Genomic DNA, 23,002 nt, shown 5'->3' with positions numbered 1-23,002 from the left:
TAACATATTTTACCCTTGAGGTCAATATGACCCCAGCTATTAAAATCTCCAGAAAATTCTTAGAATTAATATTGTTTTCCAAGTTTAAGTGTGAGGTACTTTATGTTTATTTGTTGACTCCCGAAAGAACACCGACATTAAACATTGAATCGGGTCAAATTGAGCCCGAAGGCGACAGGAGGGTTAAATATTGAATCGGGTCAAAATGACCCGAAGGCAACACAAGGGTTAAGAACTGAGTGTGTGCTATATTGCTATAACACATGTTGGTGTGTGTCTTTGCACACAGCTTTTAAGTTGGTTTGAAATAGTACAATACATTTTAAATAATGTATAGCCTCTACGAGCAGCATCCGGAAATATGCTGAATCCTGGACATATGCAAAAAATAAAATCCCGTAATCCTGCATTAATCCTGCTATCAATCAATCAATCAAACTTTTATTTCAGACTCGAGGTCCAGATGGTACAAAACATTAAAATATCATAAAATACACAAAAAAATCACAAGTAAAAAACAAACAAAGAACTACACATGCTTTATACATAGACAGCTGTACCAGTGCCTCCACAGCTGGGACTGGTGTCGTGTAATGCTGAATTTTATATTTGATAAAAACACGATGATCTCATTTTCAGAGTCATCAACCCGGCAGATAAACTCCTCACTGGCACTAGTCCACCTACGTGGGTGTGTGTGTGTGTGTGTGTGGGGTGGGTGGGGGGGTTAAGAGAAGAATTTTAAAAGTGATTCTAGATTTTACGGGGAGCCAGTGCAGAGCAGCTAGTGCAGGAGTGATGTGATCTCTTTTCTTAGTTTTAGTGAGAATACGAGCTGCAGCATTCTGGATCAACTGGAGGGACCTAAGAGATTTATTAGAGCAGCCTGATAATAAGGAGTTGCAGTAATCCAGTCTCGAAGTAACGAACGCGTGAACCAATTTTTCTGCATCTTTTTGAGACAAGATGTGCCTGATTTTTGAAATATTACGTCGATGAAAGAATGCAGTCCTTGAGATTTGCTTTACGTGGGAGTTAAAGGACAAGTCCCGATCAAAGATAACGCCAAGATTCTTTACAGTGGTGTTGGATGCCAGGGCAATGCCGTCTACAGAAACCACATCACCAGATAATTGATCTCTGAGGTGCTCAGGGCCGAGTAAAATTACTTCGGTTTTGTCTGAGTTTAACATCAAGAAGTCTACGAGCAGCATCCGGAAATATGCTGAATCCTGGACATATGCAAAAAATAAAATCCCGTAATCCTGCATTAATCCTGCTATCAATCAATCAATCAAACTTTTATTACAGACTCGAGGTCCAGATGGTACAAAACATTAAAATATCATAAAATACACACAAAAGTAAAAAACCAACATAGAACTACACATGACATAGACAGCTGTACCAGTGCCTCCACAGCTGGGACTGGTGTCGTGTAATGCTGAATTTTATATTTGCAACCCGGCAGATAAACTCCTCACTGGCACTCGTCCACCTACGTGGGTGTGTGTGTGTGTGTGTGTGTGGGGTGGGTGGGGGGGTTAACAAGCAGATGAAGTGGAACTGACATCCACACAGTGGTCAGTTGAGTGCAAGTGAAGGGGAACGCCTCAGGGAGTCTCTCTGCTCAACTGGTTGTTCTCGTGCAAATATCACAAGCACATATTTCAGGTTTTAGCCCAAAGCCACATGAAAGGAATTCAAACCCCCGGCTTACACGGCCTCGGATGGGACGAGGTGGAAACGGGTGTTGTTTTTGAAAGTGGGGGGACCCCTGCAATCTGTGCAGCTGACCGTACATCGTTCGGTCCCTTTTACCCTCCCCCCCCCCCCAAAAGGCCGGAAAAGGCCTCTGTCAAGCTGCACACACACACACACAGACAGAGTGCAACGCAAGGAGCGTGTTAAGACTTTAAACTGCACTAATTACTTTAGTTTAGAAGAGTGCTCGCTGTGTTCCCTGCTCAGACGGGGGGGGGGGGGGGGGGGAACATGCAGGATAAGCTTGGAGGAGAGGAGAGGGCCATATGTTGTCGAAGCCAGTGTTGCGCAAGCCTCATGTGCACATCCTTTAACCGCTGCAAACGTGTGTGTGTGTGTGTGTGTGTGTGTCCAGAAGGGTTAGCAGGAGGCCCAGAGGAGGCCTGTGGATTTGCTTTGAGAGAAGACAGACACGCCTCGAGGGGGAAGAAGTGCAACGGGTTTCAGGCACGATGGACGGGACACAAGCGGGGGAAGGGGACGACGACAAGAAGAAGAAGAAGAAGAAGACGGAAGAAGACGCGGTGCAACTCCGGAGGAAGATCGGCCTGCTGCCCGCCGTGTGCTTCATCGTCGGCACAGTGGTGGGCAGCGGGATCTTCATCGCACCCAAGGGAGTGCTGGTGAACAGCGGCGGCAGCGTGGGGGTCTCCCTGCTGGTGTGGGTGCTGAGTGGGGTCCTCTCGACGCTCGGTAAGACGGAGACACTTTATACGTGTGTGTGTGTGTGTGTGTGTGTGTGTGTTTGGTGCAGATGTGGAATGGAATATTTCAGGAAAAAACACAAGATGAAATGAAAACATGTGAATATTTTTTTCAATTAACCCTTGTGTTGCCTTAGGGTCATTTTGACCCGAATCAATATTACACCCTCCCCCCACCTTTGGGTCATTTTGACCCGATTCAATGTTTCACCCTCCTGTTACCTTTATATTTACTAACATATTTTACCCTTTGGGTTCAATTTGACGCCAGCAATTAAAACCTCCAGAACATTATTAGAATTAATATTGTTTTCCAAGTTTAAGTGTGAGGCACTTTATGTTTGTTTGTAGACTACCGAAAGAACACCGACATTAAACATTGAATGGGGTCAAATTAATCCTAAGGCGGGGGGAGGGTGTAATATTGATTCGGGTCAAAATGACCCTAAGGCAACACAAGGGTTAAAAAAATAATCATTTAAATATACTTTTATTTTGTTATTCCTTTTGATATAAATAATGATTGATTTTTTATTTGTTTTTACTTTTCAAAATAAATGTAGCTAATTAATGAAAGTATATATTTGTTTTCAATATGTCGTCCAATGCATTTGTCCAAGCATCCAATTATGAAATTATTATTGTGATGATGAATCAGTGAATGTGTTTATTTATCCGTTTATTTTATTGCAAGTTATTCACACAACAAGACAAGAGTTTATGGCCACGTGCTAAATGATGACATCATCATGCTCTACGATCTCTCCCATGTTTACCATGTTTTAGTGGAGCGTGTTGGCATCCTAATATTTATTAACTAGAATGGGCACTCGGTAGAGCGCATACCTTCGCATATCACAAGATTGGGCATTGAATTATGAAAATTTTGGCATTAGTTGCATGTCAATTGGATGAAAAATTTACCGCGCTATGGTAAAAATAAGATGTTGACCTTTTCATGACCTTGACCTTGACCTTTGACCCGATCTATCCCAAAATCTAATCAAATGTTCCCCGGATAATAACCAATCATCCCACCAAATTTCATGCGATTCGGTTTAATACTTTTTGACTTATGCGAATAACACGCACGCACGCATACAAATACACGGCGATCAAAACATAACCTTCCGCATTTTCAATGCAAAGGTAATTAGCAGTAAACACAAACCTCAGGTGACGCTGATAGAAACAAGACGATAGTTTTGCAGGCGTCTTGTAAGTAAGTCAGTCATGTTTCACAAAGTGCAGTACAGTAATCACTTCAAACTATTTGGCTAAAACATTTTAACAGTTAAAAGAGCAAAGTAAATATACAGTAAAAGATGGTGCAATAAAATAAATGAACAGAGAAGATAAAAAGCAGGTCAAAGAATTTTTAAAATAACCGCATGCCAGTGTAAACAGGTATGTTTTGAGATGGAGTTTAAAATAATACTATTGAAACTAATGTGTAACATATTGGAGCAAATAAAAAAGGATTAAAAAAACCTCCAAGGAAATCCATGTTTTTACAACGCTTTGTGGCCTTGATAAATAACAGGCTGACAAAACGATCCAAAAATCATTCATCATGGGCAAAATATGTCATCAAAACCAACTGAAATACATGTCATGATATCATTTTGGTAATTCCAACACGGAACAATGTGTTTCCCCCTCTGACCCCATCAGGGGGCATGTGCTACGCTGAGCTGGGCACCACTTTCACAAAGTCAGGGGGCCACTTCATTTACCTCCTGGAGACGCTGGGGCCGCTGCCCGCCTTTTTACGGCTCTGGATCGAGTGCCTCTTCATCAGGTTGGTTTTTCCGGTTAGTGCGGGAAAAAAGTGAGATCGCACCGCGTAACCGGCGTGCTCTCCGTGTGCAGGCCGGCCTTGGCGTCCACCGTGGCCCTGGCGTTCGGCCGCTACGTGGTGGAGCCGTTCTTTACGCCGTGTGCTGCTCCCATAGAGCTCATCAAACTGGTCAGCCTCCTGGGGTTGAGTGAGTGGTTTTACTCCTCCTCCTCCTCCTCCTCCACAGAACAATTAAGGTGCCATCTGGTACCAAAAATGGTTCTTCAGAGTGATGCCATAGAAGAACCATTTTTGGTTCTACAAAGAACCTTTCAAACCAGGGTTCTTTAAAGAACCATTTCCAAAATAGTTCTTCAAATAACCTCTAAAGGTGTCTCAAAGAACCTTAAAAAATGGTTCTTTAAGGCACCATTTATGGTTCCACAAAGAACCTTTAAATCAGGGTTCTTTAAAGAACCATTTCCTTAAAAAGTTCTTCAAAGAACATATAACCATTTCCTTAAAAAGTTCTTCAAAGAACATATAAGGTATTTCAAATAACATTCAAAAGTAGTTATTTTAGGCACCATTTTTGGTTCTACAAAGAACCTTTCAAATCAAGGTTCTTTAAATAACCATTTCCTAAATAGTTCTTCAAATAACCCATAAAGGTGTCTCAAAGAACCTTCAAAAAATGGTTCTTTAAGGCACCATTTACGGTTCCACAAAGAACCTTATAAATCAGGGTTCTTTAAATAACCATTTCCTTAAAAAGTTCTTCAAAGAACATATAACCATTTCCTTAAAAAGTTCTTCAAAGAACATATAAGGTATTTCAAATAACATTCAAAAGTGGTTCTTTTAGGCACCATTTTTGGTTCTACAAAGAACCTTTCAAATCAAGGTTCTTTAAATAACCATTTCCTAAATAGTTCTTCAAATAACCCATAAAGGTGTCTCAAAGAACCTTCAACAAATGGTTCTTTAAGGCACCATTTACGGTTCCACAAAGAACCTTATAAATCAGGGTTCTTTAAATAACCATTTCCTTAAATAGTTCTTCAAAGAACATATAAGGTATTTTAAATAACATTCAAAAATGGTTCTTTAAGGCAGCGGTCCCCAACCTTTTTTGAGCCACGGACCGGTTCCGTGTCAGGAATTATTTTCACGGACCGGCAATATAAATGACGTAATAAATATGACGTCATACAATTATACGAAGGGCATAAAGTGCCAAAACTACAACTCATCATGACGCCGAATTAGTGTGAGCCGTGCGCTTGTTGACCTGCAACGAGCCGCTGATGGAGACGGCGACACAGACGTGTGTTTGGTCCGCTGCTCCTAACCGAGTTCTGGTCGCTGTCATTAGAACAGGCAGAGTTGTTGTGTGAACTGTCCCTTAAGGCCACCGTCCTTTGCATCTCGAACACATTTTCTTTTAGCTCGGACGGGCTCGATTCACCGGGTGGGTTTGTTTACAAATGGGTTGCAGGTCTATTCTTTTGCAGTCGGGTCTTTTGTGGTTGGAGTACCGCTCAAACTCTTTGAAAAGCCTCTTCCACCCGGTCAACGTCTGAAACATGTAGAATATTCCGCTGTTCACTCGCCCACACAGCAGCGACTTTATCGGCCAACTTGAAAACAGTTGTCATATCCCTGAAGTGACAGAATTCATTGAGCAGGTTGAATATGTTTTATGATTCTTTGTCACTGAAATGTGCCGCCAGCAAAGGGTTCGGCGCGTGAGACTCGCCTGCAGCGATAAACCCGAACTTTAAGACTCCTGAACGCGGCTCAGACGTACACACGGGTGGATCCGGTCCTTTTTCAAAATAATATATTTTTCCGACTGATTAAAAAAAAAAAAATTTAAACTTTATTTATTCACTTTTTTTCCGCGGCCCGGTTCCAACTGGGACCCCTGCTTTAAGGCACCATTTTTGGTTCCACAAAGAACCTTTCAAACCAGGGTTCTTCAAGATTCAAGATTCAAGATGTTTTATTTGTCACATACACACACAGGGTGTGCAGTGAAATGAAAGTGGCAATGCTCAGCAGGAATGTGCAAGGGCAACAAGTACACACTATTTACAATAAAAAACAACACAATATTTACAGTAAGTGTGTGTGTGTGTGTGTGTGTGTGTGCCTAAGAGGGGCAGTTGTGTGGGTCTATGTGGGGGTCCTGGTGAGGTCGGAGTTCACAGTCCTGATGGCCTGAGGAAAGAAACTCCGTCTCAGTCTCTCTGTTCTTGCAGCGTGACTACGGAGGCGCCTGCCTGACCGCAGCAGCTGAAACAGTCTGTTGTTGGGGTGGTGAGGATCCTTCATGATCCTGCCGGCTCTGGTTCTGCACCTCCTGGTGTACAAGTCCTGCAGGGTGGGAGTGTAGTTCCAATAGTGCGTCCAGCCGAACGCAGTACTCTCTGCAGAGCCTTCCTGTCCTGAGCGGAGCAGTTGCCAAACCAGGCTGTGATGCTTCCTGTCAGGACGCCTCTACAGCTCCAGAGTAGAAGGACTGAAGGATCCTCTGGGAAACTTTAAATTTCCTCAGCTGCCTGAGGTGGTAGAGGCGCTGCCTTGCCTTTCTCACCAGAGTGTCTGTGTTTGTTGACCATGTCAGATCCTCGGTGATGTGGACTCCCAGGTATTTATACCCGCCCACCCTCTCCACAGTAGTCCCGTTAATCCCCAGTGGTGAGTACGTCCTCTGTTGTTGTACCCTCCTAAAGTCCACAATCAGCTCCTTAGTTTTGGTGACATTCATGATGAGGCTGTTGTCCTGGCACCAGAGTGACAGATCAGCAACTTCCTCCAGGTAGGCCTTCTCGTCGTTGTCGGAGATCAGGCCCACCACCACTGTGTCATCCGCAAACTTGATGATGGTGTTGAGCTGAACCTGGCCACACAGTCATGTGTGTACAGGGAGTACAGTAGGGGCTGAGGACGCAACCCTGGGGGATCCTGTGTTCAGGGTGAGGGATTTGAGGTGTGTCTGCCCACCCTGACCACCTGTGGCCTGGCGGTCAGGAAGTCCAGGATCCAAGCACACAGGGGGTGTTCAGTCCCAGCTCAATCAGCTTGCCGCCAGTCTGGAGGGACTATGGTGTTGAAAGCTGAACTATAATCAATGAACAGCAGTCTCACATAGCCCCCTTCTGGCTGTCCAGATGAGAGTGTGGTGTGCAGTACCTGGGAGACAGCATCATCTGTGGATCTGTTTGGGCGATAAGCAAACTGCAGCGGGTCCATGGAGGAAGGGAGGAAGGCGCAGATGTAGTCCTTTATCAGCCTCTCAGCATTTCATGACCACCGAGGTGAGGCCACGGTAGTCATTCATACATGCTGGAGAAGCATTCTTGGGCACAGGGACAATAGTGGATCTCTTGAAGCAGGCGGGACCACGGACTCAGCCAGGGAGAGGTTGAATATTGTGGTGAACACTGGAGCTAGCTGGTTAGCACAGGTCTTCAGTACTCGCCCAGATATGCCATCTGGACCTGCAGCTTTCCTGGTGTTCACCTCAACAGAGCCCTCCTCACACTGTGCTCGGTCACAGAGAGTGTGTGTTCATCCCCAGCGGTAGAACTCACCTCGGCTACGCTTAACGGTGTTGTTGTTAGCTGAGCTAGCGCTGTTGTTGCTAGCCTCAAACCGCATAAAATGAGTTCAGGTCGTCCGCTAGGGATGCGTCGGCACTCACCATAGCGCGGGTCTGCTCTGGTAGTCTGTGATAGTCCGTAGCCCCTGCCATAGGCGCCTGGTGTCGCGCTGCTCCATCTGTGATTCCACTCTGTCTCGGTACCTCCTCTTGGCTTCCTTCACCGCCTCCTCAGTCCATAGACCGCTGCCTTGTACTGTCCATGTTGCCGGATACAAGACCGGAGTTATAGGCAGCAATGCGGGCGTTCACAGCTTCACGGATGGATCTATCAACCCACGGCTTTTGGTTAGGAAAGACCCTAACTTTTACCGTGGGGACGATGGTGTCCGCTTTGCTATGAGGCTCATTGCTACTTCGCGAAACTCGCTGACGTCACTGGAACTGGATTGGATCATGTCCCAGTCGCGACACGCAGAGCGTCCTGTAGCTCAGCCTCTGATTGGTCAGACCACCGCTTCCTCGTCACTACCGCTGATCTTTTCCGGTATCCGAAGCAGAAAATGGCGGCATGGTCTGATTTTCCAAGCGGAGGAGAGAGACAGCCTTGTAGCCTCTCTTGAATGGCGATAGCAGTGGTCCAACGTTCTTTCCTCTGGTAGCACACGTAATGTGCTGGTGAAAGTTCGCATGACTTTTTAGGTTAGCCCTATTAAAGTCCCCAGCCACCACCACAGCCGCCGGATACTTGTTCTGATGCCGACATAACACATCATGTAGGTCCGATAGTGCTACGCCGGTGTCCGCTTGTGGTGGTATGTAGACGGCTGTGGTGATGACCGAGCTGAACTCCCGGGAAGGTAGAATGGACGGCATGAGATCGTCAGATGTTCCAGGTTCGCGAGCAGGAACGAGAAAGAGTCTTAATGTTCTTGGGGTCGCACCACATGTTGTTAGTCATGAAGCAAACCCTCCACCCTTAGATTTACCAGACTCTTCCGTTCTGTCTGCACGGAAAACAGAGAAGGACTCGGTTGTGTATATGACTCGATCCGCACCAGCGGGTCAGCCAAGTTCAGACAAAAATATTACAGTCCTCATGTCCCGTTGGAATCTGATTGACATCATCCATCTTGTTTTCCAGAGACTGGACGTTAGCAAGAAGGATGCTGGGCAGAGGTGGGCGGTGGGCTTGAACTCTCAGTCTGTTCCGAATTCCGCTCCGTTTCCCTCGATGTTTTCGTCGTCTCCCCGTAGTAGCGGCTCCACTGTTGTTGATGTGGTTCGCTCGACGATCTCTGCCGCCACGCTGGATCGATGGAAAAGTGGACAAAACCCTTGTTTTGCATGCAAAGTTTATGTCCAAAAGTGTGCTGCGGTCGTATGCTGTTAGTGCCGATGTGTTTGTGGCAAAGAAAACATTAAAAATAAACACAAAAACTAAAAGAGCGCACAATCTCCGCGGAGCTACCTCGACGGCGTCTGGACACAGCCGCGCCATCTTGTATCTTTAGATAACCATTTCCTTAAATAGTCTTTCAAAGAACCTAAAATGGTGCCTCAAATTAAAGAATGGTTCTTCAGTAGCTGATGGTTCTTGGTAGAACAACAACGCCTTTTAAAGAACCATTTAAGAACCATTATGGTTCTGTGTGTACCCACAATGCCATCATACAGATGCAGGGACCTTCCCAGCTGTTTGTCTTTGTGTGTCTCGGCAGCGTTTGTCGTGGCCATCAACTGCTGGAGCGTGACCTTGGCCTCCCGCACTCAGGTCACCTTGACCTTCATCAAGATGTTCGCTCTGGTCCTCATCATCGTCCCCGGAGGCATCGCGCTGGCCAAAGGTGGGAGGACGTCACCGCTTATACCGAGGATGCAGATGTTTGTCCAGCTGTCGGGGGTCAAGTTTCTTCTTCTTCTTCTTCTTCTTCTTCTTCTTCTTCTTCTTCTTCTCTCCAGGAAAAACAGAGAGTTTCCAGAACAGTTTCGAGGTGGACCCGTCGGCGTTGGATATGTTGCCCCTGGCCTTCTACAACGGCCTGTATGCGTACGGAGGATGGTAAAGCGACTTTTCATTGGCTGGCATTCAAAACGCGTCTTTTACTCCCCATGGAACCTTTTCACGGTCTCTTTGACATCAACCAGTAATATATTTTTTTAAACGCTTGTGTTTTTCCCCTTTTAGGTTTTATCTCAACTACATCACAGAAGAGGTCAAAAACCCAAATAGGTATTTTATATCCGCCCTCAAAGATCTACTTTCAAAGCGCATACACTTCTATACAATCAGAGGAGTCGCCCCCTGGTGGTCAGGAGAGATAATGCAGCTTTAACACATGAAGCATGGACTTGAAAGACTTCCTCGGCGGGTGCATCCTGTCTCCACAGAAACATCCCGCTGGCCATCATCTGCTCCATAGTGATGGTGACCGTCTTCTACGTGCTCATCAACGTGGCCTACTTCACCATGATGACCCCCGCCGAGCTGCTGCTGTCTGAGGCCGTGGCCGTGGTCAGTGAGAGCACGCACGCGTAAAGAAATAATTGGAGGAAGATATTGAACGCCGTGCTCTTCCTCTGTCCTCCCCCACCCCCCCGCAGACGTTCGCAAACCGCGCTTTCCACGGACTGGCCTCCGTGATTCCCATTCTCGTGGCGCTGTCCTGCCTCGGGGCGCTCAACGGGGGAATCTTCGGAACACCCAGGTGACCCGTGATCCGACGATATTATGTTATTATTGTCTGGTGCTCTGGCGTGGGCTTCACATCTCACTGTTTGTGTTGCAGGATGCTGCTGGTTGGAGCCAGGGAGGGCCACTGGCCCCAACTGTTTTCCATGATTCACGTCCGCAGACACACGCCTTTGCCCGCCGTGCTAATCCTGGTAAAATACCTTCCAAACGATAAAAAACCCATCATAGACCGCGTATAAGAAGTGGACGTTGTCATTGCGACGCCCTTTTGAAGCCTCGAGTAAGAAGATCTGGATTTTTTGCAACCAATAAACGGAAGTTACCATATTTGGACCGTTATTGACTAAATGAACATCAAGCCATAGTGAAGAACACTAAACTAAAGATTGAGACCATACATTCATGTGTACAATGTTTACTGAGGGAATAAATCAAGAGAGAAGTTATTTTCTCATAGACTTCTTTACGATCTGACTTCTTTTTGCAGCTAGAGGAGTCGCCCCCTGGTGGTCACTAGAGAGAATGCAACACTTCCGCATTGGCTTCAGGTCGCCGCCTGGTTTCAACGTGACATTCAAATTTGCATCCCCCTTTAATGTCCTGTGCAGGCTCATGAGAATATACACACACACACACACACACACACACACACACACACACACTTGAGTATCCATCAGGTGCATCATAATTATCTGACAAGCCAATCAGAGAAGACCTAGGCAGGCTTAAAGAAACAGACACTAAAATATGAAAAAAGAGAGGAATAGTAAAAGGAAAATAATGTGGTTTTTTTAACATTAAAGTGTGTCAATATGTTCAAGTAGAAACCCAAAATACATTTTTGAATCTGAAAATGGAATGATTTAACTTCATTATCAGTATACAAATATAGTTATGAAATTAATTGAAAAAGGTATTTTTCTGTCAAATGTAATGCAATTTTTTGTTGTGTATCATTCTATATAATATACAAAACAGAAAGACTGAAATGGTATAGGTAGAAGCAAAAAATGCTTATATATTCCTATCCATTTATTATAATCAAATAAATTAGAAAATTAATATAAAATAACAATTATATTAATATTTATTCATTTAATATTATTATTAATAATTTTCATTCAATTATCTTTTCTTCTTATATTTTTACAGGTTTAAGTTATTTATAGCAACCCGCTCTTCATGCCGAGTGATACCCACATGTAACATAGAAAATTATGAATTGTGTAAATATGCGTTACTCCCCTCTCCATCACGATATGCAACATAACAGAAGGAGTATGGCCGTGTCATCATATCTGTGTTGTCGGCCTCCAGTACCCCTTGATGGTGTTGATGTTAGTCATGGGGGACATCTACCAGCTCATCAGCTTCGTCTCCTTCTCCCGCTGGTTCTTCATCGCCTTGGCAACCTTGGGGATGATCCTCCATCGGTATCGCTTCCCCGACTACGTACGACCTTTCAAGGTCAGTGTGTGGCCCCTCTCTCTCTCCCTGCCACGCCTGTAAACTAAACGGACCGCGCGGCATATTTTCATTTGCTCTTTTCTGGCGATGGAAAGGTGCACCTGTCCGTGGCGGTCATCTTCACGGTGGTCTGCTTCTTCATCGTGGCTCTGTCTCTGTACTCGGACCCCTGGAACACCGGGATCAGCTGCGCGCTCACACTGAGCGGGATCCCAGTTTACTACGGGACCGTCTACCGCTACCGCCTACCGCACCGATTGACACGCTTCTTTGGTAAGTCAGAGACTAAATGATGCAAACGTTGTCGTTTCTTGATTTTTTTATACGTAAATCCGTTTTGTTGGGAAAAGACGTCGTTACATCTTCAACGTGTCTGCAGCAGAAGGTGAAAAAGAGCAAATGGCATTATTTTATGCATCATCGTGGAACAGAGCTTTTTCTAAGGAGTGTAATTAAATGTAATCTGGATCGTGGTCCATGCCTCCTACGAACTATTCATACATTGTCATATTTATTGAATTTGTTTATGTAACTCTGTAACACTGTTCATATAATAATAGATATGACTTCTATTATTCTGTCCATCCTGGAGAGGGATCCTCCTCCATTGCTCTCCTCAAAGTTTCTTCCCTTTTTTTCTCCGTGAAAGTTTGTTGTCAATATTTTGGGACTTTTTCCTGATCCGATGTGAGGTCAAAGGTCAGGGATGACAGATGTGTAGATTGTTAAACCCTCTGAGGCAAATTCGTTATTTGTGATATTGGGCTGAATAAAATAAACTGAGTGAAATAGAGGTCAGAATGAGTGAAATAGAGGTCAGAGGCTTTACGAGAGGGCCGTGGTCCGATTCATTCCCCCGGCCTCTTTTACTCCATAACTCTTGATTCTCTTCCATATTCCCAGACTACATCAGCAAGCAGCTGCAGATCCTGCTGGAAGTGGCTCAACAGGAAGTCCAGACGTACTGAAGATGTCTTTCTGCTGGATACCAACCAAGTCCAACAATGTGTTTTTGTTTAGATTCTAATTCTGTGATTTAACCTTCCATTTGGATACTGGACTTATTTTAAGATAAACAGGTCGTAAAATGTTACTATTACTTCTTATTTGTAACACCCTGTTCTGTTTCTCCTGTGTCTCCTCTGTCTTAATTGTTTAATTCTCTGCACCTGCCCTCAGCCACTCTTGTCTCGTTAGTGTCTGATGTCGTACACCTGTGTTTCCCTTGTCTGGTGTCGGATTGTCGTCTATAGTTCTGTGTCCTTTTCCCGTCGTCCTGTCCGTGGTCCTGGTTCTGCTTGTTGACCCTGCCTGCCCTGAACCTGGATCCTCTGCCTGCCCCTTTTGGACCTTGTTTTTTGTAAACTGTTTTGCCTCATTAAAGAGTGCTTTTTTGTTGTTATTCATATTGCGTCCAGCCTGTCTCTCTGCGCCTGAGCCTCACCCCGTCACAAGAACCTGACATTATTTGCTTATGTTGCACTTTTGCATGACAAGGCGATGAGCCTTATTGTTACAGAGCTCTATAAAAACCAATGAAGTCATTCTTGAAATCACAAAGACAATCCATAAATGGTTTCTACCTTTATTCAAATATAAATAACCTGGCTTACAGAACGTCATTCAACAGATGCAACACACCGAATGTTTTTCACTGAGATGCAGTTTGTGCGAGGTTCGTCCAAACCCGTCTTTAATTACATTTTCTTTATTTAAATGTGAGCCGAGCGAGAGGCACCGACACCGGCAGGTTTAATGTAGGCTACAGTCGCAGAAACACCGGAACAAGTTACACTTTGAAACCACCGCTGGCTGTGAACTCACCGCGACGCAAAACACACACGAGCCAGAAGGAACAATTAAAAGCCTGACATTATTATTTTGTGGCAGTCTCAAAAAAAACGGGAAGGTCTTCCATCCTGGCCGCCAAAAAAATACAAGGAGCTTTTTCCTACATCCCATGTGCATTCTTTACTGGAAACTAATCAAATCTGCTAGATGAGACACTAGACATTCAATATTTCCACCGTAAAGACGACCTTCAAATTACAGTGTTGACACGAGGAGTGACTGCATGCAAAGATGTCCCCCTTCTGCAGGTGCACGGCGCCCCCTGATGGCGGGCCGATGAACAGACAGGATCTACGCGTGGCGCCCGGAGGCCGTCCCACTGCTGTTAGTGCTATTTGTATTACTGTGCTATCGTTTATTGCCCGCAATCTAAAAGCAGACTTCCAGGAGGACCGCCCGAACCGAGCGGCGGCGCCTCGCCGGCAATATATTGCCTCTTCGTTCGCAAAACGCTAAAGCTAAAAATTATATATTAAAAATGTGCAAATAGACATACATACGTGTACACACACACACACACACACACACGGATATATTTTCCTGTGTCCTTCAAGAGCGCAGGACAGATACGACGGGTAGGATACGGGATCAACAGAAAACCGGAGCGACGAAGAGCTTTAAAGGATAGAAGCGAGACAAAAGACAGATGAGGAGCGACGGAACCGATGAAAGAAAAGGCGGAGAGGAACATCTAATGTGGGGGGGGGTAAGCAGCTCGCTTACATGACCTGGAAACTATAAAAATCTATGTATTCATCAATCATTATTCCCATATTCCCCGATAGTGTTTTGGAAGAAGAGATGCGATGTGATTAAAATGCGTTCCTCCAGCTACTTGAACTGAGGGAAGAACTCGGACCAGCTGATGTTGGCCATTCCCAGGTCGTCGTCTTCCAGCCCGGAGAAGCTGATGTCCACGAGTATCTTGCTCAGGCTGTCGTTCATCGTGTCCAGGACGAGGCCCTCTGTGATGGAGCGGTTAGCGGGCGTGGCTCCTCCTCCTCCTCCTCCTCCTCCTGATTGAAGCAGCTCTCTGGAGCAGCCGCTCCGGAAGAAGTCGACCGGCCAATCCGAGGGCCCCGTCGCCCTGGCGGGAGCCGACGTGAACAGCTCTCTCGGGGAGCTGAACAGAGGCCAGTCTTTGAAGGGCGTGCTGTTGAAGCTCAAGGTGGTGTAGTCGTGCAGCGGCGTGACCGCGGGGCCGCCCGGCGTGCGGATGGGGCTGAAGTCCAGGACGCTCTGGCTCCCTTCGCCCACGGGGGTCACCTTCCAGGGCTCGGGGGGCACGTGAGAGGGAGGCTTGCTGGGCGTGGAGGAGGTCAGGTGGCCGCCGCTCTTGATGGGCGTCTTGAAGGAGAAGTCCCGCTCGGGGCTGTGCCGCTCCTGCTGCTGCCAGTCCGGCTCGCCGTCGCGCGACGCCTGGAAGGTCGACGCGTCGGAGAAGACGCCGGAGTCGACGAAAGTGTTGTCGGGGTAGAGGAGGACGGGCTCCTCGTTCAGAGAGTGGACCAGGCGCTGTTTGCGGCGCGAGCTGCTGCCTTGCCTCGGGGGAGGGGCTCTGGGAGTCTCGCATTTAATGGGGACGCCTTCCGGCTCCTCCTTCAGCCGCACCACGAGGCCTCTGTCCTCCTGGAGACGCAGCAGCACGGACGGGACTTCACTTTTCGTCACCTGTCGGGACACACGAGCAGCGGCGTCAACAGGATCCGCCGGCGACTCGCCGGTTCATTTTTTTTTTCTATTGGAGACGCGGCGCGCCGACGGAGCGTTTTACCTTCGGAGCGATGCGCACTCTCTTGACTCCTCGCGACGTGTTCGGCTTGGTGGGCTGCGGGCCGGAGGCGGGGGGGAGGCGGGCCAGCGAGGACGGCAGGAAGACGGAGGAGGTGAGCGGGAGCTGGATGGGAACCAGGTAGGAATCGGTTCGAGGGAGAAGAGGTTTCATCCGTCTCTCTGAAAGCACGACGACGACAACTCAGAGCACGGCATCTCAATGACAAACATATTTTTTATTTATTAAAAATAAAAAAAATAAAAATAAAAAGCATGACGTGTCACCCCCCCCCCCCTCCATTTCACTCTTCCATCTTTGTTAACTCACCAGAACTAGTTGGCATTTTTCTCGCATCAGGAAGAATCCTCTTATGTTGCTGTGAAGAACAAAAATGACATGACATCAATTCATGTGGTTGACGCCTCACACACACACACACACACACACACACACACACACACACACACACACACACACACACACACACACACACACACACACACACACACACACACACACACACACACACACACACACACACACACACACACACACACACACACACCAGCCTGTGTTCTCGACCGTGTTTTAGGATTTGGCAAAGCAAGAAGAGCCGAAAGTCACAGTCAGACCTCTTCTAACTGTCCCTACACTGTATGGAGGAATGATGGTGTGCTGTTATTTCTAAATAGAAGCATTCCTGGTTGGACAGGGCCTGCGGTCTGGAAGCGGTGACCTCGGTGTGACCTCAGCCTCCCTGCTGCTCACATCATCGCCTCCTGCAATAAAAAGATGTCCCTCGATCTTACGCCTCCAGCTGCACTCTTTGGGGAAAGGGAAAGTGGGGCGTCTGATTTCCTGTTCCCTTGTCTGCTTTCCTCTGCCTGACTCACGGAGACTGTTCCTAGAGGACCGAGAGGTAAAAGCCATCTTACTTGGTGGGGAAGTAAAAGTTGTGGCACGGGAACAGGGGCGGTCATCGGGTCACAGCCGTGCTGCCGAGAAAGATGTGGAATAAGAGGGATGAAGATCGGAAAAAACAAGAATCCGAAATGATTCCCACGTGGACGGCACCGATCGAGATAAAAGTCAGTTGTGCTCACCTGGTACACCTGATCAAGAGTGAGACATCGGTTGGCCTCAGGCCGGATGGTCCAGAAAGAAATTTTACCATCTGGCGACGTCTCACGAATGAACATGTCGTGTAGAGAAAGATTGTGGCGGATGGAATTCTGCAATAAATAAAAAAAGTCTTTAAAAGCTTATGAATCGAAAATTCCCGCAGAAGATATTTGCTATATGATACAGCGTTCTAGTTCCAGTAGATACGCTCAGGGTTCTTACACATGTTGACCAATGGATTTCCAGGACTTTTCCATGACTATAAACCAAATTTCCATGACCAAACTGAACTCTTGGTGTTTACATGAACATTTTTGAAAATGTAGTATTCAAACAATGAGAATTACAAAGCATACAATACACCTTAAATGAAACAAATTACATTATCCCGACCGCTTCCTGAGCTACTGTTGCTATGGCCAGCGAACTTTCCAGTTAAGGTGCGTTCACTTGCAACGAGAACAAATAATAATTGCGCCGATAGTAAGAGAGCGTACGCCGGCTTAGATTTTGAGTCTTCCTTTCAAAAACATATGAATTATTTTAAACTCGGCGTAAATCAACATGTGAATATAACAAATTTCCATGACTTTTCCAAAACTTTTATGATTTAAGTTTTTTCCATGACTTTTCCAGGCCTGGAAATGACCATTTTAAAATTCCAGGACTTTTCCAGGTTTTCCATGACCGTACGAACCCTGGTAGGACCTTTAATGTATGGCAGTGTAAAACACTTCAGTTTGATGTATTCACTGCGCCCACAAATGAGCGTGTTCAGTTGTAAAGCACCTTCCATCCGGGCTTGGCCACCTCTCTGAAGTAAGGGAAGTGGTCCTCGATCCACATGTAGATCTCTCTCAGGGTCATCCTCCTGCTCTTCTGACTGTTGATGGCAAACTGGATCATGGCCATGTAGGAGTACGGCGGCCTCTCTGACATGGGTTGCTGAACAGGGTGCGCATCCATTTGGCCATTTTCTGCCTGGAAAAGAAATGAAGAATAAGAAAGAGGCTCGAACGCGTATTAAAAACTGGAGACAGATTATTTTGCGATTCAGCTGATCAGCTTGAACACGGACAACACCGAGGGATTCATGCTACTTCACTCAGGTTTTTAAATGTACCTTTAGAAATCAAAACATTTTCAATCTAGCAGATTATATTTGACTTTATTCATCCCCAGGGGGAGATTTCTTGCCGCAGCAGCAAAACATTTTTTACAAATATAAAATACAGTAAAATCTAATTAAATAGCCGGGCAGGTTACATTTAAGAATTTACAGAATAAAGGAAATGTAAAGAATTAAATACAAATTAAAGTTTATACATTGTAAAGTATAAAGTGATTGCAATACAATAAAATAGCAGGGGATGTTAAATTTAAGAATTTAAATAACAAAAGGACATTTAAATAATAAAGGAAATGAAAACGTAAAAAGAAAAAATGTTTATTGATGACCAATTTCAGGGTTCTTACACATTTCGACCAGTGGATTTCCAGGACTTTTCCATGACTTTAAACCAAATTTCCATGACCAAACTAAAATCTCAGTATAAAGACGAAAACTGTCGAAAATGTTGCGTATTGAGAGCTATCGCTGGCTGATATTTTGAGCATCTTTCTTTAAAAAATTTTTTTAATTATTTCAAACTGGGCGTAAATGAACATGTGATTTTAACAAATTTCCATGACTTTTCCAACACTTTTATGATTTAAGTTTTTTCCATGACTTCTCCAGGCCTGGAAATGACCATTTTAAAATTCCATGACTTTTCCAGGTTTTCCATGACCGAACGAACCCTGCAATTTGAAAAGGATTTGGCTCGAGGAGATATATTAGTCTAATAGCAGTGGGAAGGAATGTTCTCCTGAATCTGTCAAAAGCAACACGTTTTCTGCAATGCCAGTACCACAAAGGGAATCGTAAAAAGACTGGTTACTACGTCGTTTTCAGGAGACGCCGAGACATGCCTGAGATCAGTGTCCCCTCCATACACGCACGTGTCGTCACATCAACATTCACAGTGAGGCGGCGACGAGGAGCAGCTGACCTGAGAGTTGGCGCTTTGGTTCTCCTTGTCGGCCAGCTGCTTGGCAGCATCCTCTTCGAAGGTGTTCATTTTGCCCAGCCACTGCATGTTGGTGAGGCTGTCATCCAAAGGACCGAACTCCAATTCCTTATTCACTAACGAAGAGAAGCAAGTGTCATTAGTGTTGCAACAAAGGAAGGATTAAAGATTGTGAACCAACTCCACAATTATACTTGAAATATCCTAATCTCCATACATGCTTTAGTTCCAGTGAGCGGTTTCACATCCAGGGAGCAGTGCGCCAATTCTTCCTTCACTGGTACTGAGACGTCGACCTCCTCCTCCGCGGGCTGACACAAAGAGCCAATGTCCAGGCTGCCGTTCCCACTCAAGAGGATGAACTTGTTCGGCCCATGGACGCCACACTCTTTGCCCTTGGCGGTGAGGGCCCCGATGACGCTGTGCAGGTCCACCGTCGTGGGGATGACAACCACCTGCGTGTCGGACATGGACGGGTGATCCATGATGCGGATGCCATCGGGGAAACACTGGCTGCCGACCGACTTCGGAGGTTCTTTGAAGCCTGGCGCGTGAGCCCGGCTTCGGGGTTCGGCAGCCGGCGGCTCATTCTGCTGGAAGGGCAATTTTCTTCTTCTGAGGATCAGGGGTCTCCTTGGGCTCCGTCTCATGGCCATCAAATCATTGAAAATGCTCCTTGATTCTGTATAGAAAGAACACAAAGACCAATGCCATCATTCGGGTCTGCTGACTAGATTTTATCTGGAATTAAAGTTGACCTGGCAGAGAAATGTGTGACGTCACTGTCAAGTTACTAGCTAGCTCGCGTTAACTAACCTAATCAACAGTTAGCTGGTTTCAACCCGTTTCTCCAGACGTTAGTCATTTATATTTACATGAGGAAATCACATAGACAATCTCTAATAACCGTACCTGTCCGAACACACTGCGCCCTGTCAATGTAAATGTTAATAATGGACCTGAAAAAGTAAACTAAAGCTAAAAGTTGGACGTCTTTTCGCGGCGCGGCTGACCCGTTGTCAGATCCGTTGGTTGTTCCCTGGCGACTCGTGCCTTCTAGAACAGCTGGCGTTACACGTCTGCAGTTGACGTTGTTTATCTAACGTTTTGAATTTATTACATATTCAGAATATATTCAAGGGGCTAATAGACAAGCCACTAGAACGCGGTTCATCTCAAAAGGGTAACTATATACCAAGATAACCGGGTCGTGCATTTGGGAATGTCAGCCAGCGGTGGAATTAACCGATGGATATTCAAATCAATGCTGCGATAGAGTTATGCCGAATACATCGTTGAAATTATTACCAATGCATGCCAATTGATTCAACTGCAGATGCACATTTAAAGAACAAGTCCTGAAAGTATTCAGGTGCATGTCCGATTATGTCAACGGAGTTCAGTATGACGTACCATTCCACTAGCTAGCTGTCACGAATGTCACGGAGCAGAGTCCAAAATGAAGATGAAGGAGGAACCCTCCATTTCGGATTAAAAATATAGATCGACTCTTGCGTTTGCCAACATTACCACACTTCCCTCGGCTAAGATCAGCTATCTGTTTGGAAGCTAAAGCTAAGTTAGCTGCTGTGGCTAGCCGTCACGTTAGCTTACGACACCGTTGTGACGAATAGCCAAATTGGATAAAGACATACCTTCATAATAACGTGGTATTTCAGGCAGTTCCACTCGGCTGGACTCCCGGGAGTTGTTGGAACCCTTGCTTCATATTCAATGTGAAATCAGAGGACCAAGGATGTGTGTGGTATTCTTTCATTTCCTATTATTTACATGCTGTCTGTTCGATTCAGCGACGTTTTTGAATTTTGGCGCTGTGGGTGACACCCCCTTTTCTTTGGTCACGTGGTATAAAAAACGGACCAATAGCAGCCAGACAAGCCCGCGCTGGCACCAATCAGAGGCGTCAGTGGTGGAAACCGGGAAATAATAACTAACGAGGAGACGGAAAACAAAAGAAGTTCACAACGACAAAGGAATAACTAACGTTTTCTACACGCATTCATTGTTTTCTATAATGGGCATGTTTTGCGCGAAGTATTGCATTTTGGTGAGTAACAGTGGCGGGTCAGTAGCTGCGAATGAAAACGTTCAAAAGGTATACAGCTGGCTGTGGACGTGTGAACAGTAATCTGGCATCTGGCAGCTGTACAACGTGAAGTGAATCGGACAATCACATTGGCATGTTGATGTTTTCATTCCGCTAGGTTTTCGGGGATGATTTCTATTAATGCCCCGTAAAGCCTTAAAGACAGAGAAGCCTCCCCTGCTGTTCTTGGAGCAGCCTGTGTGTGGAGCCAGACTCCAAAATGTGCCTGAAGTCCGATCAGCACTCAACCCAAAAGAGTTTTTCACAGAGACACAGAACAGCTCAGCTCTTAATTATTGGGTAAGTTATTCATTCATTTTTTTTAAAAATGGTGTCCCTTTTTCCCCTTGAGTATATCACCAAATCGGTTGTAATTGGAACGGTCTGCAGATAAACCTGAGTTTCATATGCATTCATTTAACATAATGCTTATTTGAAGCAACATAAGTTTAATTTAGATGTTCCTTTTACTCTACTCTTTCAGGTACGACCAGAATTCGACCCTGCAGCTGCTCTGCCGGTGCGACGAGGGAGAAGAAAATGTCCCCCTGCCACAAGCATCCTTGACGGTTGCAGTCAGTTGTCCAGAAAGAAGAGCGTGTGCACATTCCCCTCATTATCGTTTCAGACAAGGTCAAGAGACCAACCTCATCAACCGAAGAGCACACACGCAAAGAAATCTACGGAGTCCACTGTCGTGTCTGACGCAGGAAATCGGCCACGGGGATCATGCCGAATCATGAGGGCGGTTTCAAGTGCACAGCACTCTGACACGCCAAAGAAACAGACGGCCTCAATCAGAAAAGGGAATGTGGAGAGATTTCCTAATGGCGCTGCATCCTCGAGCAGATGTTCGGAGCAGCCTAAAACTCCATCTATTCGAGTGAAGGGGAAATGCAGAATTTCAGCAGATAGGGTGTCAACGCCTGCCTCCAATGAGTTCAGCACCACTGAGGTCAGCAGTGTCAGTCCACCACCTGATGTGGACACTCCAAAACTAACTCAAGGAGGGATTAGATGTCCCCCCTTCACCTCTCGACAATTGCTACCGCCTCAGCCATGTACACCACCATGTAATCAGCCACCGGACATATTAGTGCCTGACACGCCAGAGCAGGATTACGGGGTGAAGGTGACATGGAGGAGGAGGAGGGGTTTTATGATGTTGTTAAAAGAGAGGGGCCATCTTTCTGATTCAGATGTTTTAATTAACAGCTGATGTTGAGATTGTGTAAGAAGATGATGAGGCAATGTCAGCAGAGAATGTCCCTGATTATTTATCTGAACACTTCTGTGACCGGAACATTTTTTATTTTATTGCACTAAAGGGAGCTGCTGCAGTTTAAAGTCATCACATTTCTGTTCATGGACTGTTCACTTTGATTTAACGTCAATATGACAAGCCAAGGACATTAGGAAATAACTCACCATCACACACCTCCCACACACCAAAATCAAGTGATGGACCAATTAACATTGCAATAATTACAGCAGTATCCAAATTCCAAGCTTTTTTCATCAATGAGAAATGATCTAGCCTCATAATTATAATGTACTGTTATAGAATATTTAGCAAATTAGAGGCGGTCCTTGTATTTGTATTCTGTATAATCCTGACTTTCAGCAAAACCAGCTTTTTTGTTTGTTATTCTTACACTCACTTTAAGTGTGGGAAAAGGTAATGTTTATATGGACTATATTGTGCAGACTCACTCATTTAGTCAATGTCATGAAAGCTTGAGTCACTGGTGTAATAAAACAAAGGGTGATGCTGAAAGAACATTTGAACACTTGTTGGTGATTGTGAACCATGCCGGGTAATTTATAACCTTTTTGTTTCTCTCTTTCAAATGTAAAGTACATGAAATACATGTATATGTGTCCTAAAGGGCAAACTAAATGTATTATTTCCTAAGACTTTTCTCGGGCAACAATTAGTAATATGAGGTAGTGAAATAACCCAAAACATTTAATTGTATTGTGTATTTTCTTATCATTTCCGTATGGCTCCTTTTGAATCAAACCGATAACAACATTTCAAGGTAAAAGGAAATGTATGAAC

At 45.4% G+C, this 23,002-nt stretch overlaps 3 protein-coding genes across 4 annotated transcripts; 2 read left to right on the top strand and 1 right to left on the bottom strand.

Moving 5' to 3' along the window:
• Positions 1-2,216: 2,216 nt before the first annotated feature.
• Positions 2,217-13,425, top strand: si:ch73-352p4.8 (cystine/glutamate transporter). Its single transcript, XM_056424949.1, has 12 exons — positions 2,217-2,457; positions 4,143-4,269; positions 4,341-4,456; positions 9,577-9,702; positions 9,818-9,917; positions 10,044-10,088; positions 10,247-10,370; positions 10,460-10,563; positions 10,645-10,741; positions 11,868-12,017; positions 12,113-12,290; positions 12,921-13,425. The coding sequence occupies exons 1-12, from the start codon at positions 2,217-2,219 to the stop codon at positions 12,983-12,985; spliced, it is 1,473 nt and encodes a 490-aa protein (XP_056280924.1). The 3' UTR covers positions 12,986-13,425.
• A 163-nt stretch (positions 13,426-13,588) lies between these two features.
• foxm1 (forkhead box M1) lies at positions 13,589-20,649 on the bottom strand. Its single transcript, XM_056424930.1, has 9 exons — positions 20,489-20,649; positions 19,051-19,515; positions 18,816-18,949; positions 17,554-17,745; positions 16,746-16,874; positions 16,578-16,637; positions 15,970-16,018; positions 15,643-15,821; positions 13,589-15,539 (listed from the first exon to the last, which is right to left on the bottom strand). Exons 2-9 carry the CDS (start codon positions 19,487-19,489, stop codon positions 14,700-14,702), a joined length of 2,022 nt encoding a protein of 673 aa, XP_056280905.1. The 5' UTR covers positions 19,490-19,515; positions 20,489-20,649; the 3' UTR covers positions 13,589-14,699.
• A 168-nt stretch (positions 20,650-20,817) lies between these two features.
• rhno1 (RAD9-HUS1-RAD1 interacting nuclear orphan 1) lies at positions 20,818-22,728 on the top strand. 2 transcript variants are annotated; one of them, XM_056425097.1, is made up of 3 exons: positions 20,818-20,901; positions 21,059-21,240; positions 21,425-22,728. In XM_056425097.1, the coding sequence occupies exons 2-3, from the start codon at positions 21,082-21,084 to the stop codon at positions 22,157-22,159; spliced, it is 894 nt and encodes a 297-aa protein (XP_056281072.1). In that variant the 5' UTR covers positions 20,818-20,901; positions 21,059-21,081; the 3' UTR covers positions 22,160-22,728. The 2 variants fall into 2 exon arrangements, with proteins under 2 accessions (XP_056281072.1, XP_056281073.1); XM_056425098.1 differs by lacking the exon at positions 20,818-20,901 and adding an exon at positions 20,937-20,949.
• The last annotated feature ends 274 nt before the right edge of the window (positions 22,729-23,002 follow it).

This window comes from Pseudoliparis swirei, chromosome 10 (assembly GCF_029220125.1).
Source record: "Pseudoliparis swirei isolate HS2019 ecotype Mariana Trench chromosome 10, NWPU_hadal_v1, whole genome shotgun sequence".
Classification (NCBI taxonomy): Eukaryota; Metazoa; Chordata; class Actinopteri; order Perciformes; family Liparidae; genus Pseudoliparis; species Pseudoliparis swirei.
The sequence above is the reverse complement of the archived record's forward strand: the minus strand, read 5'-3'. Positions and strand labels throughout refer to the sequence as shown.

Bases quoted from the DNA above. Each gene is read 5' to 3' on its own strand.
- si:ch73-352p4.8 (XM_056424949.1), top strand. From the start codon at position 2,217: ATGGACGGGACACAAGCGGGGGAAGGGGACGACGACAAGAAGAAGAAG. The intron at 10,089-10,246 runs GTATTTTATATC...CTGTCTCCACAG, and splicing joins GAGGTCAAAAACCCAAATAG to AAACATCCCGCTGGCCATCA. The intron at 10,742-11,867 runs GTAAAATACCTT...GTCGGCCTCCAG, and splicing joins TGCCCGCCGTGCTAATCCTG to TACCCCTTGATGGTGTTGAT.
- foxm1 (XM_056424930.1), bottom strand. From the start codon at position 19,489: ATGGCCATGAGACGGAGCCCAAGGAGACCCCTGATCCTCAGAAGAAGA. The intron at 18,950-19,050 runs GTATGGAGATTA...TCTCTTCGTTAG, and splicing joins GCTCACTGGAACTAAAGCAT to TGAATAAGGAATTGGAGTTC. The intron at 15,540-15,642 runs GTAAAACGCTCC...GTGTCCCGACAG, and splicing joins GAGTGCGCATCGCTCCGAAG to GTGACGAAAAGTGAAGTCCC.
- rhno1 (XM_056425097.1), top strand. From the start codon at position 21,082: ATGCCCCGTAAAGCCTTAAAGACAGAGAAGCCTCCCCTGCTGTTCTTG. The intron at 21,241-21,424 runs GTAAGTTATTCA...CTACTCTTTCAG, and splicing joins GCTCAGCTCTTAATTATTGG to GTACGACCAGAATTCGACCC.